The sequence below is a fragment of the Trachinotus anak genome, unplaced genomic scaffold (assembly GCF_046630095.1).
Source record: "Trachinotus anak isolate AG129_WGS33_773 ecotype Australia unplaced genomic scaffold, CSIRO_AGI_Tana_v1 ptg000018l, whole genome shotgun sequence".
Classification (NCBI taxonomy): domain Eukaryota; kingdom Metazoa; phylum Chordata; class Actinopteri; order Carangiformes; family Carangidae; genus Trachinotus; species Trachinotus anak.
The window spans coordinates 8497797-8514411 of record NW_027273869.1 but is presented as its reverse complement, the minus strand read 5'-3'; the positions used below and the strand labels follow the sequence as shown (position 1 = coordinate 8514411).

General features: G+C 44.6%; 1 protein-coding gene across 1 annotated transcript; it reads left to right on the top strand.

The window, feature by feature from the left end:
* Positions 1-33: 33 nt before the first annotated feature.
* kdm5a (lysine demethylase 5A) lies at positions 34-16534 on the top strand. The gene is made up of 28 exons (XM_071502943.1): positions 34-1315; positions 2081-2158; positions 2673-2795; positions 3129-3299; positions 3758-3949; positions 4258-4336; positions 4440-4531; positions 4644-4802; positions 5062-5181; positions 5357-5515; positions 6584-6765; positions 6968-7130; positions 7242-7361; positions 7467-7661; positions 7804-7985; positions 8139-8263; positions 8367-8517; positions 8702-8822; positions 9044-9220; positions 9313-9491; positions 9636-9954; positions 10176-10736; positions 10858-11016; positions 11453-11581; positions 11687-11834; positions 12088-12308; positions 12473-12946; positions 15518-16534. Exons 1-28 carry the CDS (start codon positions 1169-1171, stop codon positions 15836-15838), a joined length of 5247 nt encoding a protein of 1748 aa, XP_071359044.1. The 5' UTR covers positions 34-1168; the 3' UTR covers positions 15839-16534.
* The last annotated feature ends 81 nt before the right edge of the window (positions 16535-16615 follow it).

The following is a 16615-nucleotide window of genomic DNA, read 5'->3' as shown; positions in this document are numbered from 1 at the left end:
GCCTTTTACACAACCAGCAAACTCGGAAGTAGTAAAAAGTTTCCGAGTGTTCTTGAAGGCACCATATCAGCTCTTCCAAACCTTGCTAGTTGTAGCTAGCACGTTGGCTAATGCGGCCATAGTATTTACAGACGACGTTATATTATACGGAAAGTGACAGACGGCTAAACAAAGCAAAGGTATTGATGCGTTTTTTCCACGCCACTCCAACGAACCTACTCAAGCCATGGCGGACTGTCCTGCTCAGTCGGCATTCTTAGCTAACGTTAATGTTAGCTGCGCAACGGGCAGCGGTAGCTAAACTGGTTTTAGCCTGCCAAATTAGCCGTGTGCTAGTTATCCATTGCCTCAAATGCTACAATGAATGAGGGTGGATGGACTGAGTGAAGACATCAGTCAACAATGAACGCTTGCTACTACTAGCCTCCTCCTTGTTGTGGTCCGGCTTGGCTGGCACTTAGCTATCAGGTGCTCACTCGAAGAAGTGTACGCAAAGAGTGGAGTTTATTCGGGGAGACCCGACAAGCGAGCGTGATTACGTTAGCTAATGAAGCCAGCTAGCTATAGGACTTAGCCAACCGTGGATAAGTTTGTTGGAAATGCATCATCACGAAGAAATCATGCACTACCCAGGTACATAGCGTAGCAGTAGCAATGTTAGCTTGCGCAACACAAAACCACAGCCAACGTTGTAAAGCCGGAGTGTTTTGTTTTGTGTTTGCAAACTTTGTTTAAAGCTCTGTGATCGTCCTTGGCCCAAGTCTTCACCGCAGAGTTGATTTTTGTGTGAAGCTGCCCTCTGTGAGAAGGAATGATGATGGCGTTTCGGACTGACCCTGCCCTCCGTCCCAGGTAGGGGAGTGGTGGTGGAGACTCCCCGGCCTGGCTTGGCCCGCTGTTTGCTGATGATGGGAAAACATTGATCAGTGGCTGCTCGGTTGTTGTATTTATGCATTCACTTTCAGACCAGATTATGATTCGCCATCGCGACTGAGATGCCTTGTCACTGAAGTGATTTGCCACTTAGGAAATTTGAAGGATCATGATGGACACGGAGGAAGTTCTCCGAGAAGAAAATTACTGGAAATAATAATGGACTGTTGAGCTCAACTCGGTGCATTTTGGCATACACTATTTTCAAAGACTGTTTCACTGGAACCACTCAAACATGTCTGCATTTGCTGAGTTCGTCCCACCTCCTGAATGCCCGGTTTTTGAGCCGAGTTGGGAGGATTTCTCGGATCCATTAGGATTCATCAACAAGATCCGACCCATTGCAGAGAAAACGGGCATCTGCAAGATCCGACCCCCTGAGGTAAACTCGTGTCATCTTAAACAGTGGATTAAACCTGCGAGGATTTGCCTCTTATGCTTCTACGTAGGTAGCGCTGGTTTACTGTGGGCCTGCGTTAATTTTACAACAGGCAACGACAATACTAGTTGCCATTACTCTAATAGAGGTCAAATAAGGCTTAATTCCTTTGCGCTGAAGCGAACATATTTTAAACTTGGTTGACACTGGCTTTCCTTTGTTGTTGTTCAGAAAAAAAAGTTTTAAAAAGGCAAAGTAAAATCAACAGTTACAACATTTGCTTTTGTTTTTGTTTTGCTGGTGGCTAGCTTAAGTTACAGTACAACGATTAGACCGCGTTAGCTGCGAAGATGCGACACTGAGCCATACGCGGGCCTGTAGCTCCTGTCAGACCATAGCCCACACTTCTGCTAGATAGGCATTCAAACAACCACTTAAGTACATTTTAATTCTCTTGGACCTTTAATATTTTGGAGTGCGCCTGTTTGAACAAAGCATTAGATTACACGTAGAAAATAATAGCACCAATCAGAAGTATACACAGTTGTACTGTACAAAAATAGGCTCAACAGCACTTGTGTATGAGTAGTGGTGTTGTGTTGTGAGTACAGAAGTTTAACCACCAACCTCACAAAATAAGCTCTGCTCATGTTCTTTTTTTCTTGAGAACCATTGATTTGCTCCAGGTTGTCAGCTCTGTTGCTGACATGTCCTCATTGTTGATGTTGTTTTGGGAGGAGCTGATGTTTGTGTTTTCTTGTCTATCAGGACTGGCAGCCTCCATTTGCCTGTGATGTACGCAACTTTCGTTTCACTCCTCGAGTACAAAGACTTAATGAACTTGAGGTGAGTTTGCCAAGCAGATGCATCATGTCATCATCGGGATTATGATGCGTTAAGGTGTGTCTCAAGTGTTGCTTTATGAAGAGCATAAAAACGTACAGAATGCCAGCAGGTATTTTTGACATTATACTGACTGCATTTATTAATGAACGACATTTCACGGAGAAACAGAGTCTTCATTGCTTGCAGTGCTCCAAGGTGTGCTGTTATTTAACTGATCAGTGCTCCTTGCATAGCAGCAGACTCTGTTTCCACCTACACTATCTTCTCTTCTGCACCCGTCAAGAGTTGGATTTGTGTTATTGAATTCTGTTGTTAAATGCGCGTAGCAAGACCAGCAGGACGGTTGCAGTATCGGAGTTATAAGGTTTTTACCTAAACCAGAGCAGTATGTTCATGCATCAAAGTGCAGCCATTCAAACATAATTTTGCCCGAGGTGTCCAGTGTGCATAACAGCAGAACACTGGCTCATGCACTTAGAGTCTGACCTCTCTCCCGTCTCCCCTGCCCATCCAGGCCCTCACTCGCGTTAAGCTCAACTTTCTGGATCAAATCGCAAAGTTCTGGGAGCTGCAAGGATCCAAGATTCGATTCCCTCATGTGGAGAGAAAGATTTTGGACCTCTATCAGCTCAGCAAGGTAAACCTAGTTAAATTAAGATTGTATTTGTGTGTGTGTGTGTGTGTGCTGTTTATTTTTAGAGTCAATATACTATATGTCTTAAAAAAGTTTTTGTCATGCTACAAGATGTTTTCACACAACTTGAAAATAAGTTTGACTATTCCCATGTTTTTAAAATTGTTTTTATGATGTTGAAAAATACTGTCAAAACTGTGGCAGATGCTTTCATCACCTGCTGCTGCACATTGCATGTAGTCATTGATCCACTTTAATTCACTGCTAGCAAAGAAGTTTCCTGACCTTTTGTTTTGCATTGGACTGTGTGCACACCTGTGCGTGTTTGTGTTGCAGATCGTGTCATCTGAGGGCGGCTTTGAGATGGTGTGTAAAGAGAAGAGGTGGTCGAAGGTGGCCAGCCGAATGGGCTTCCCATCTGGAAAAGGCACTGGCTCGCTGCTACGCTCCCACTATGAGAGGATCCTTTACCCCTACGAGCTCTTTCAGTCTGGAGCCACACTAACTGTGAGTGAGGCCGATGGCAGTTTGTCTGTAATTGGTACAAAAATTACAATCAAGCTTGAACATCCGCAAACAGCACAATGTTGATGCTGTTGCACACAGATTCAGGAATGCTAGCCATTTTCACCATTGCATATGAGACATCCAAAATGACTTCAACTGGAATTGTTAAGTTGGAGCAAGTAGACATACACAGCATGTGAGTAGGTGTTGATATTGAAATAACTCTTCTGCTTACTTCTTCCCCATTGAGCTAACTTAGTTTTGGCTACTGCCAGTGTTGCTGTCGCATTTCAGCTTTGGACTGCTTCATACTGTTGAACACCAACCAAACTTGACTTCAACGAATCAAACCTACTGAAAATAAAACTAAATAAACTGAAAATTGTGCCTATTAATAATAATGATAATCATAATAATAAACCTTAATTTCCTTTCACCCAACTTCTTTCTCCAATCAGGGCATCCAGAGGCTATATGATGAAGGTGACGATGGGGAGGAAGTAGATGAGGGAGTGGGTGAGGAGGCGGTGGAGGAAGAGGAGCAAGATGAGGAAGATGAAAAGGAGAAGGAGAAAGATGGTGAGGGCGATGCAACGCAAACCAAAGAGCAGCTTCTGCCTGAGAGACGGTCCAGGCGCCTGAAGTCTGAGGTAAACAAAGAACAAAAACAGCTACAGCATTGATAATTGTCTGATACACCTGAAGGATTGGGTCATTATAGAAACTTTCATTCCTTTTGTGAAAAGGTCACAAATTCATTGTTTGTGTCAGAGCAGTCATTTGACTAAAAAAAGGCTTAGTCCTTCTAATATTGGCTAATCTCCTTTAAGCATCTCTCTCCCTGCTCCTCTCCAGATTCCCAGCTGTGGCAGGCATGCTCCCCAGAGTCTAACATTTGACCTTTTTGCAGGATCACTCTGTTTAACAGTCTGCTGCTGTTGTTGCTGTGTTTCTGTAGAGAGAAAACAAGGAGCCAAAAGGCCTCAAAATCTTCAGCACAAGTCCCAAGATGGTGGGCTTGGAGATTGTGTCGGCTGGTAAGCATCATTTTCAGTTGACCTGTGTTTTTACTCACTGAGCAACAAATCAGCAGAGTTACTGTGAGCATTTCTTTTCTTACGCCGGCACCTTGTCATTTAGATGATGGATTCAACAAGAAGCAGCGTCACCTCAAAGCTCAGGCCTTCGCCATCAAAATGAGACCACGCAAGGAGACCCTGGAGGTCAACTTTGTGAGTACCAGCTCAGTGCCTTTGCCATTTTGCCCGGCGGCTGGCGTTCATTGCATCCTCTGTAACTCTGAAAATGACCACGCATGTGTGTTTTGTGGCACTGATCCCCCAGATCGACCTCTACCTCTGCCTGGTGTGTGGTCGCGGCGATGAGGAGGACCGTCTCCTGCTGTGCGACGGCTGTGATGACAGTTACCACACCTTCTGTTTGATCCCACCTCTGCAGGATGTGCCCAAGGGGGACTGGCGGTGCCCAAAGTGTGTCGCTGAGGTAATTCTTGAATGCTGTTTGGCCAAAAAGTTGAGGTATATTCATTCATTCATTCATTAACTTTTCAGGTCCTCACATGTGAAAATGCACATGGCCCTCTACCCTAATTTCACAACCATATTTAAGAATTATATTCATTAAACAAATGTTGAGATTTGTGTCTTAACCTCATTGGAACTATTTTGTAACCGTCTTTGTGCTGCTTGCACTTGATGTAAATCCCTGCTGTAATGAATATGTTGTCCACCTCCCCTCACAGGAGTGCAGTAAGCCCAGAGAAGCATTTGGCTTCGAGCAGGCTGTGAGAGAGTACACTCTCCAGAGCTTTGGAGAGATGGCTGACCACTTCAAGTCTGACTATTTCAACATGCCTGTACATGTAAGTAAGATCCAATTTTTAAACTAGAAAACATCCACTGCTTCATGTATGTCCTGCTATCATCTGGCAGCCCCACGTTCAGTTTCAACACTTTGAGGTTACACATGATGCTCGCAGGTTTTTGCGGTGAAAAGGTAAAGCAGAGACTTTCATTAGCTCCACTTTGTGCCCACAGATGGTTCCCACAGAGCTGGTGGAGAAGGAGTTCTGGCGCCTGGTCAGCAGCATCGAGGAGGATGTCATCGTCGAGTACGGAGCTGACATCAGCTCCAAAGAGGTGGGCAGTGGATTTCCCATCAGGGACGGCAAGAGGAGGCTACTGGGAGATGAAGAGGTGAGAAAATGGTTTTTAAGTTTACGTTTCCATAAACTTTTCAAGTTTTGACTTGACAAACCTTCACATCTTATCTTGAACTGACTTGTTGTATTTTTTCAGCACATTTAGAATCTGTAATAGGAGATATTATTTAGGTTGGGTGGATTATCAAAAATATCGATATATTTGATTAGTTTATATAAGATATAAGAAATGAAAAATATGCGCAATATTGGTCAAGCAGTTTACCATCTATATGCATTTTAAACCAACTGCATTTGCTGTGGAGCTCTCTCTTTCCCTCTCTCTCCAATTGGTGCACACACTCTTCTGTTGCAACACCTGCCTTGTCGGTGTTTGTTGCTGTAGAAAATTTCACCAGTTTCCTACACTCAGGCCTGCGTCTTAGCTTCATGAAGAAATCTTACCAAAGCTCAGCCATTTGGCAAAAAATTCCTCTGTGTCCCGGCCACAAGTTCCCCTTCTGAAAAGGCTGTGGGGCACCAGTGGTAACATTGTGACAAGCCACAGGGCTTCCCTGAAATCAGACACTGTGGACAGGCTTGTGTTTCTGTGGTAAAGACACAGTATGCAGCTTTTCTTATATCGCTACTGGTTTTGTTCAACTTTTATTTTAGTTTTTATGTTTGAAGCAACTTTCATACTTTACAGCAAGATGAATGCTGTGTGTACTATTAGCTTATGTTTATTATTTTGTAAAACACTACTTATATAGTTATTTATTTTCTAGTTACAAGTTAGATTTGCTGTATGCCATGTTTTTGGTGTTACAAATAAATACTGATACTTTACCGTTATACTTTGTTCAAGTTTTCATCATATTGTATATCACTACTTCTCTTAAGTATATTGATATGTTTTTTTTTTTTTTTTTTTTTAAAACCACATGGATTTGTGCATAGACTGGTTTGTAACCAGTTAAATGCTGGGTCATTTTATTCCTCAGACTTTCATCTAATAGATTTCCTCTAAAACTTTTTCTGTTTTACTTATTGATGCTACATGAAGTAAAAAAAGACATTTGCCCTGAAGTAAAATAAAGCACTTTATTTCCTCCCTTGTCAGGAGTATGCCAACTCAGGCTGGAACCTCAACAACATGCCGGTGCTGGAGCAGTCGGTGCTCACCCACATCAACGTGGACATCTCGGGCATGAAGGTGCCGTGGCTTTATGTGGGCATGTGTTTCTCCTCTTTCTGCTGGCACATCGAGGACCACTGGAGTTACTCCATCAACTTCCTGCACTGGTGAGACAAAGGGTGCACAGGACTCTGTTACAGCCCTGATACAAGTATACTGGTGTAAACAAAAAATATACTATTAAAATTAAAAAAATACTGCTGACAATTGAAAGCTAAATTTTTGAATTATTCACTGTCCGTACTTTGTTTTACTGGTGTATCATAGAAATACCTTTAATGTTAATTTATACCTTTCTCTGTTTTCCAGGGGTGAACCGAAGACTTGGTACGGAGTCCCAGCCTCTGCAGCAGAGCAGCTGGAGGCCGTAATGAAGAAGTTGGCCCCAGAGCTGTTTGACTCCCAGCCAGACCTCCTCCATCAGCTGGTCACCATCATGAATCCCAATGTCCTCATGGAGCACGGCGTCCCTGTACGTGTCCTGGGCCTGGGGTTGATAGTAGATCTAATTGGATATTAGTCGTTTGTTTCATATTATTTATTAATCACATGTCTGTAACAACCCCCCCCCCCCCCGCTTCAGGTGTACAGGACCAATCAGTGTGCAGGGGAGTTTGTGGTGACCTTCCCCAGGGCGTACCACAGTGGCTTTAACCAGGGCTACAACTTTGCAGAGGCTGTTAACTTCTGCACTGCTGACTGGGTGAGGGAAATGTAAATTCTTCTTTGGTTTGAAAAAAAAAAAAAGAAAAACTTGTTTTTCTTTTTTAACATAGTTGTTCATCTTTTCACTCATGCTGTTCCTCAGTTACCAATGGGTCGTCAGTGTGTGGCCCACTACCGACGGCTCCACCGCTACTGCGTATTCTCCCACGAGGAGCTGCTGTGCAAGATGGCTGCTGATCCAGAGAGCCTTGACGTGGAACTGGCTGCTGCTGTATTTAAGGAGATGGGAGATATGATGGAGGAGGAGACAAAACTCAGACAGGCCGTCCAAGAAATGGTGAGAGGAAGTAGTAGTGAAGTAGACAGATGTGAACAATTCATGGTAATCTGGTTCTGTAGTTTGATAATTACCAAACTGTTATAACTGGTGTTTATCTTTTACCTAAGTTTCATGTTTCTCTTTTCCTCCTGACCCACAGGGCGTGCTGTCCTCAGAACAGGAGGTTTTTGAGCTGGTCCCTGACGATGAGCGCCAGTGCTACAAGTGTAAGACGACGTGTTTCCTGTCTGCACTGACCTGCTCCTGCAGCCCCGATCGTCTGGTCTGTCTTCACCATGCAGCAGATCTCTGCGACTGTCCGCTCGGCAACAAGTGTCTCCGGTGAGAGGAACTGCATTCATTTAAGTTCAATCAATTAAATGAATAGCTGTGAGTAAAGTCCATTATTTATATTTGAATTGGCGAGCAGTGTCCACTTAACATTTACTAGGCCACATAAACCATATCAACTAGTATCTGCATGGTATATTTCAGGTATCGCTATGATCTGGAGGAGTTTCCATCCATGCTTTACGGGGTCAAGACACGGGCTCAGTCCTATGACACCTGGGCAAAGAGGGTCACAGAGGCCTTGGCTGCAGATCAGAAGAACAAGAAAGGTTTTATATACTTTATTACTACTACAAAATACATACAATGATAGTTTGTTTTTGTGGTGGTCTGTCTTTGTGCCATTTCATGATTCCTTTGTGTGTCTTACAGATCTTATTGAGCTTAAAGTTTTGCTGGAGGATGCAGAGGACAGAAAGTATCCTGAGAACGCTCTGTTCAGGCGCCTTAGGGAGATGGTCAAAGAGGCAGAGACGTGCTCCTCTGTAGCCCAGCTGCTGCTCAGCCGAAAGCAGAGGCACAGGTCAGTGGACGTGGATACACAAACCTTACAACAACGTTAATGTTATTCAACAGAAAAAGCAATTTGTTGATAAACCAGCCTTTACACACACTTGAGCATTTTTTGCCATTTGTAAATCAGTACTCCATCTGCTCAGGTTCAAAGATTAACTCAATCTTCATTCTCCTTCCATGTGTGTCTGCAGCAGTCGTCTGCGTTCTGAGAGCAGCCGGAACCGTACCAAACTGACAGTGGACGAGCTCAAGGCCTTTGTGGATCAGCTCTACAGGCTGCCCTGCATCATCAGCCAAGCCCGACAAGTCAAAGTCAGTTCCCGTCTATACCTATGTGCAAACACACATGTTGTATATAAAATACAATTCACACCTTCATTTCTCTAATTCTCTTCCCTGCTTCCTCTTTTCTATTTCCCCCTATAAATCCCCCTCTTTCTCCTTCAATACTATTGAACTACTACTATTCTGTCTGACTTCTCACTCTTTTCTTTTGCCCCCCACTCTCTGTCTTTTACCCCCCATGTCTCCAGGAGTTACTGGAGAACGTGGAGGACTTCCATGAGCGAGCCCAGGCGGCGCTGTCAGACGAGATGCCTGACTCCTCCAAGCTGCAGGCGCTGTTGGACCTGGGCAGCGGTCTGGACGTAGAACTGCCTGAGCTTCCAAGACTCAAACAAGAGCTCCAGCAGGCCCGCTGGCTCGATGAGGTGGGCTTGAAGAGCTGCAACCCCTTTGTGTGGTTTAAATGACTTGTTGTAGTTGTGGCCTCATGTAACTTGCTGTCCTCCTCACATGCCAGGTGCGTGTCACCCTGGCTGAGCCCCACCGGGTCACCCTGGAGCTGATGAAGAGGCTGATAGACTCTGGGGTGGGTCTGGCTCCCCACCATGCCGTGGAGAAGGCCATGGCCGAACTGCAGGAGATCCTCACAGTGTCAGAGAGATGGGAGGATAAGGCTCGCGCCTGTCTGCAGGCCAGGTAAGGCTGCACACATGCAAATCAATACAAACACATTTACAAGAATGTTCGATGAGGATGTTTGCACTTTCCTACAGTGCTGTTGATCATCAAAGCTGAGTCATGTTGATCTTCCCATGTCCCCCTGCCCTCCTATAACCCCAGGCCTCGACACAGCATGGTGACCTTGGAGAGCATCGTGCTGGAAGCCAGGAACATTCCAGCATATCTGCCTAACATTTTGGCCCTCCGAGAGGCCCTGCAGAAGGCCAAGGAGTGGACCGCCAAGGTGGAGGCCATACAGAGTGGCAGCAGCTATGCTTACCTGGAGCAGCTGGAGAGCCTACTGGCAAGGGGTCGCTCCATCCCTGTCCGGCTAGACCCTCTTGCCCAGGTGGAGTCTCAGGTGGCCGCGGCCCGAGCCTGGAGGGAGAGGACTGCTCGCACCTTCCTCAAGAAGAACTCCACATACACACTGCTCCAGGTGGGCCATCGCATGTCAAAGATCGAGTAGTGGTTGATGTGATGCTTGGCTGTGAGGTGTTTAGATTAGATTGGGCTGTGATAGTATAATTAAATGCGAAGATATGCAATACAATTATAGTGGAGTCTCCAGATTACAACTGTTTCCTGTAACAGCACAGCTGGGTGATAAATTCATGGACACATAAAAGTTGTTACAATCCCTTGTGTCTCTTCTCTCAGGTTCTCAGTCCTCGGGTGGACATTGGCGTCTACGGTAACAGCAAAAGCAAACGGAAGCGTGTCAAGGAGCTCATGGAGAAGGAGAGAGGAGGCTTTGACCCCGACGCCCTCAGCGACCTGGAGGAGAGCCTCGAGGAGGTGCGAGACCCTTCCACTGTTGTAGCAGCCTTCAAAGCCAAAGAGCAGAAAGAAGTGGAGGCCATCCACTCGCTCCGCGCTGCCAACTTAGCCAAGATGGCCATGGCTGACCGCATCGAGGAGGTCAAGTTCTGCCTGTGTCGAAAGACGGCCAGCGGCTTCATGTTGCAGTGCGAGCTTTGTAAGGACTGGTTCCATGGAGCGTGCGTGCCTCTGCCTAAGACTGGGTCTCAGAAGAAACTAGGGGTGGGGTGGCAGAGTAACAGTAAAGACTCCAAATTCCTGTGTCCGCTGTGTCAGCGGTCAAGGAGGCCGAGGCTAGAGACCATTCTGTCGCTGTTGGTGTCACTGCAGAAGCTGCCGGTGCGTCTGCCAGAGGGAGAGGCTCTGCAGTGTTTGACAGAGAGGGCAATGAGCTGGCAGGTACGCAGAGAGATCACACTACTGATTACAGCTTCACCAGCTTTATTTTGAACACTTCACTTGATTTGCTTTTGATCTTTACTAAATACCCATCCTTCATCTGGTCTAACTTTCCTATCAGGACCGAGCACGCCAAGCTCTGGCCACTGAGGAGTTGTCGTCAGCTCTGGCGAAGCTGTCTGTGCTGAGCCAGCGCATGGTGGAGCAAGCTGCAAGGGAGAAAACTGAGAAGATCATCAATGCTGAGCTTCAGAAAGCTGCTGCCAACCCTGACCTACAGGTACAGAATTTAAATGAATGAATGAACGAATGAATGAATTTGACCATTTTCGATTCTGTTCTAATACAGTACAACAGTTAAGACCTGAGGTAGTGTAGTGTTGTGTATTTCTTGTTGCTTCTGCTGGGGCTTTGGATGTAAATATGGACTGCACCAGAAGAGGGCACTAGTATGTAAACATGAAATAGACCACAGGATTGGACTGACAGTCAAAAATGTGAAGACATACAGGGAATGACAGGTATCAGTATAAAAAATAGCTGGAAACTGGTGATTTAAATTTGGCATTTTCAGCATCATGCCTCATAGAAAAAAGCATTGTATAACATGCAGCATTTATGCAATATATATATATATATATTTTTTTTTAAGTGATATTGAGAAATATACAAAACATTAGAGACACTGAGTGTTTGTGTGTGTTTTCCCTCATCAGGGCCACATCCAGACTTTTCAGCAGTCAGGTTTCAGCAGAGCCACATCACCTCGGCAATCTGTGGACTACGACGACGAGGAGACAGACTCAGACGAGGATATCAGGGAGACCTACGGTTATGATATGAAGGTAAGTGAGTCAGCACAGGCATGTAGGATTTTAACTGGGTGACATTGTTCAAAATCCAGGATTTTTTTCTAATCATTTGCTCTTTGTGTGGCCAATTTGTTTAAGGACCCAGGTGAGGTCAAGCCCTACCTGTTCTGCGATGAGGAGATCCCCGTTAAGTCTGAGGAGGTGGTCAGTCACATGTGGCCAGCTGCCACACCTTCCTTCTGTGCCGAGCACGCCTACTCCTCAGCCTCCAAGTCCTGTGTGCAAAGTGAGGCCACATTTAGTTATTAAAATTTTTGCAATCCCTGTCCCTTGATTTGCTTTGTTGACTCTGCCTGCTGATTCCTTCTCCTTTTTAATGCTCTTTTTTTCAAGCTAAAATGATTCAAGGCTAGATTTTATTTGACATATTTACTTATGCTCTTGAGAAATGAGAAATTTCAGTTTGTGGTCTGCGTGTTCCTGATTTCCTCAGAAAAATGTGCCTTCGTCATCTCATAATCAAAACATTTACATTTCAGACCTAGGCACACCCAGAAAGCAGCCCAGGAAGACCCCCCTCGTCCCTCGCAGCCTTGAGCCGCCAGTTCTCGAGCTGTCCCCGCAGGCTAAGGCCCAGCTGGAGGAGCTGATGATGCTGGGAGACCTGCTGGAGGTGTCCCTGGATGAGACCCAGCACATCTGGAGGATCCTGCAGGCCACGCACCCCCCCTCCGAGGAGAGATTCCTCCAGGTCATGGAGGTAGGGAGGTCATTTATTATGCAACCTGACAACTCAGAGCCAGATCCCAAGTTAAAGTTTGAGTTGGTCGCTCTGGTTGGTTCTGGTGAAGAGTTTTGCAAATAGATTCAGAGAAACAGGTCAAATAAAGGAAAATCATGTCTGCATCATCTTTGTATCTACAGCCTGATGATTCTCTGATGGAGAAGCCGCTGAAGATCAAGCTTAAAGATTCAGAGAAGAAGAGGAAACGGAAGTTGGAACGAGCCGAGCACCACCACATGCTGATGGCTGCCGCAGTCGCAGGTGGAGCCTCAGCAATGGGAGAAATACGACCGGCCAAGTCAAAAGAACTGAAAAGAGTCGGCCTGGAGCTTGGCCTGGGTGGAAAACCCAAGAAGAAGAAACTCAAACTCAACCTGGACAAGAACCGGGAGATGAAGCAGCTGGCCAAACGGTTAGCCAAGGAAGAGAAAGAGAGGAAGAGGAAGGAGAAGGCAGCCGCCAAGGCAGAGGCCATCAGGGAGGGATTGGAGAAGAGGAAGGAGAAGAAGATTCTTGACATTCCCTCCAAGTACGACTGGTCAGGAGCCGAGGACTCCAATGATGAGAACGCTGTGTGTGCAGCCAAGAACTGCCAGAGACCCTGTAAAGATAAGGTGAGGACTCAGTCAACAGCTTTAATGGAAAATATATTTTCTGAATTTTGCAATTTAGTGATGAAATATGTCTTTTGCCTTCTAATGTAAACTTGAGTTTCAGCACTGCGTTGTTAGGAGGTTGTGTTGCAGTAAAAGAGGCACAGGGGGTGAATCATAGATGATTGATAGACATAGCTATGGTTTATCAATTAACAGAGGTCAGAGGTGACCATGTGACTCTGCACCTGTTTAAAACTCAAAGTTCCGTATGTTTTAAATTTTATTATTGAAATATTCCTTATAATATGTATGTATAACAATGTCTTTACAAGTAATATGGACAAAATTCATGTGTTTTTTCATAATTAGTAAATTCATAATTATCTCAGCATTATCTGATATTGACACATAGTAATTTTTCTGATTCAAAATCACATTCTAAAACTCGACTAATCATTATTTAGGTTTTTTAGGTATCTGCTAATTATTTTCTTGCATCCATCGTTTGGTTTATAAAATGTCAGAAAATAGTGAAAAATTCCCACCACAGTTCCCCGGAGCTCAATGTGACGTCCTCAAATGTCTGATTTTTTTCCAAACCGCAGTCGAAAACTCAAAAATAGTGAATTTTTGTTCTGGAGAAGCTGGAACCAGAGAATCTTTGTCATTTTCAATGTACAGTCATCTTCTGTTTCACTCGCTTGACTAATCAAGTAATTGACAAATTGTTTCAGCTGTAATTCTCAAAAATAAATCTCAGTATATGTGTATTGTGAAAATCTGTATAAAAACATTTGAGTAGAAGTAAATATTATCGGCTATGTAAGGTGTCACGCAGCCTCATGTGTTAAAATGTGGAGATTAAAACCACTAGTTGTGTATCCACACAAGTTGAATCTAAGTTCCCCGGCCTATGAATACTTTTGATAACCCTTGTTATTGGCTGTGAATAGATTTTTTTTTTTCACATTTTTCGAAGTGTATCTTCCATTCTCTGTACCTTTTCCATCTTCAAAATGAAGTGAAGTTTTAAGTTATGAGCTCTGGGCCCAACTGCAGTCCCATCATGTTCCTCAGGCTCAGTATGTGCTTTTATTCTGCATTGAAATCTCATGAAATCAGGCGGGATGCTGTGTTAAAGTGGAGCTGGTCCTGGACTGTGCTGTGCAGTTGGAGGACCATGATGTTGGCAGATTTGTCAGTTGGACAAACTCTTCTGCCCAGTAACATCCCTGCTGCACATAGAGAGGTGGTAAATGCTGGTTGATTCTTTGATCAACACTGGTTTACAGGGCCTTTTGACACTGTAAACACCCAGGTGAATGACAGTTTTTTTTGTTTGCTGAGTTCAGAGTTAATAACAAACACTTCTCAAAATGAACATCTTGGAACTTTATTGAATATCAACAGCTGATAACAGCACTGGAACACCTTAAAGAGAGTTACACATAACGTATTAACAGGACACACAGATGTGGTTCTTTTCTGAGATGGCATGCCAGACTCTCCACCAAGTTAACCAGTGGCCAGTCTCCTTCCCCTTCATGCTCACAGGGCAGCCAATCAGAGCTCAGGAACTGGTAGGCCTGCAGCTCTCTGGTTGGAGTTAAGGTGATGAAATTATGAAGGTGCTGCTCTGAACTAGGCTGACAGCACCTGAAGCTGTGATAATTAACAATCATGTGAGACTTAAATTTAAATTGAGATTTATTGTTTTCTCAGCCATTGCCTTCTCACAACCAGTCCTCATTTTAAAGGACTGAGAATCTACATCCACTGATTTAATCCAGGAACTTGACCTGATCAGTTGTTCTTTTTTTTTTTTTTTTGTTTGTCTGTGCTCTCTGTGCTTCTGTGAGATCAATCAAAAGATTTCTGTCTCTGTGTGTTAGCCCTTTGACAGATCGGTGACCTCTCCGGGTTGTACCCTACCTCTAGCAGAGTGCATGCTGGGATGGGGCCCAAGCCCCTGCAATAGACCTTTTTCACAGCAGACATCTTGGCATGACAAAACAGGAAAAGCACAGATGTAACTGATAACATAGAAAATGACTCTCCTCCATTTAGGTGAGCTAGTTCCAGGCTTGAAGACACTTGAAGGATCCATGAATACATCTGTACATAAAGTCAATCAAGGCCTTGTGTATTAAATGTTGTGACATTTTGCTGTAGATAAAGCAACACTTCGAAACATATTGACTAATTTGCTTGATGATTTTGCCAAACTTTGCTGTTCTTCATACACGATGTGACACTTTTAAGTCTTTAATGAAGTTCATCTCTGTGTGTTGGACTGTGTGTGAATTAGCCGACAGTTAGAGATGTGTAACAGTTAGGTAAGTGTTCAGATTTGTTTTGGCTCTGTATCCCAGTAAATTAAATCAATCAAACAATGAGTGACATACAGCTTTGACACCAGTTGTTAAAAATTACACATGAATGTTTATCTAGAATTTTGTGTTTTGCTTGACAAACCACAGTCACGTGTTTTTTTTTTTTCCCCCAGCAATTGTCATAAAGTTTCCTTGTTGTTGTCTGTCTCAGTTCTCACTCACATGTCTGCTTTTGTCTGTGTGTGTGTGTTTCCAGGTGGACTGGGTGCAGTGCGACGGCGGCTGCGATGAGTGGTTCCACCAGGTGTGTGTGGGCGTGTCGTGTGAAATGGCCGAGAACGAAGACTACATCTGTGTGGACTGCTCCCGGAAGGCCGCCGGGGTGAGCGGGGGAGGTGGGGTGCTGACCGTGGAGGAGGTGGCAGAGGAGAGCGTGGTGGTCCTGGCGACGTCGATGCAGAGTCTGCCCTCGTCCGTCGTGGCCTCGTGGTCTCACGTGTCCTCTGCCTCTCATCTCAACCCAGCAGCTTCACATCAGCAGCAGCAGCAGCAGCAAGAGCCTCAGCAGGGCAGTTAGCACTGAAACAATGGCCTGGGACTGAGTTTGAATACTGTACCTCACACAATGAGCATAACACAAAACCAGTACCCAGGCTAGCATTTCAAGACTGTTTCTGACAGAGAGACTAACCCTGTATGAATAAGTGTGGCAGAAAAGGGACAAGGCTGGGGCATTTCTGTAACTGCCTGGATTACAGAGCACAAGAAAAAAAGAACAAGATAAAGACAACTTGCATTGGGAAGACAAAGGAGAGTCCCACTTTGACCATGAGGCAGTGACATGTTCTCCCCGAGCACGACTGTGTGCTGAAAGGGTTGTTGGCGCACAAGATTCAGTTCTCCTTCGACAGTTTTAGGTATAGAAACGTCCACCAGCTACTTCCCAACCCTCCTTCTCAACAGTAACAAGTCAGTCAAACAAGCTCCCACTCACTCCAGCTGTTGTATTCAGTGCAAACAGGCAAATAAACAAATATGTTCCCAGTGGTGGTTTTACTGGACGTCCTGAACCCCTCCTCTCTGTCTGCCCTCTGCCTGGCCCTTCAGACAGTAACATCTCAATATGTAGGACTCCAGACTAGGAAAAACAAATGGTTGTAATGTAGTGGAATTATTTATAATGTACATAGCTTTTAAGCAATTAAACAAATGGATTGTGGCTTTTTTTTGTTTTGTTTTCTCACCTTTAATAAACTATTCCTAGTCAAATGATTGATAATTGTGATGATTTTTTGTGATTGTTGTGATTAATTTTTTTAATTACTTGTCTGAGTGAGTTTTCCCTCACACAGGA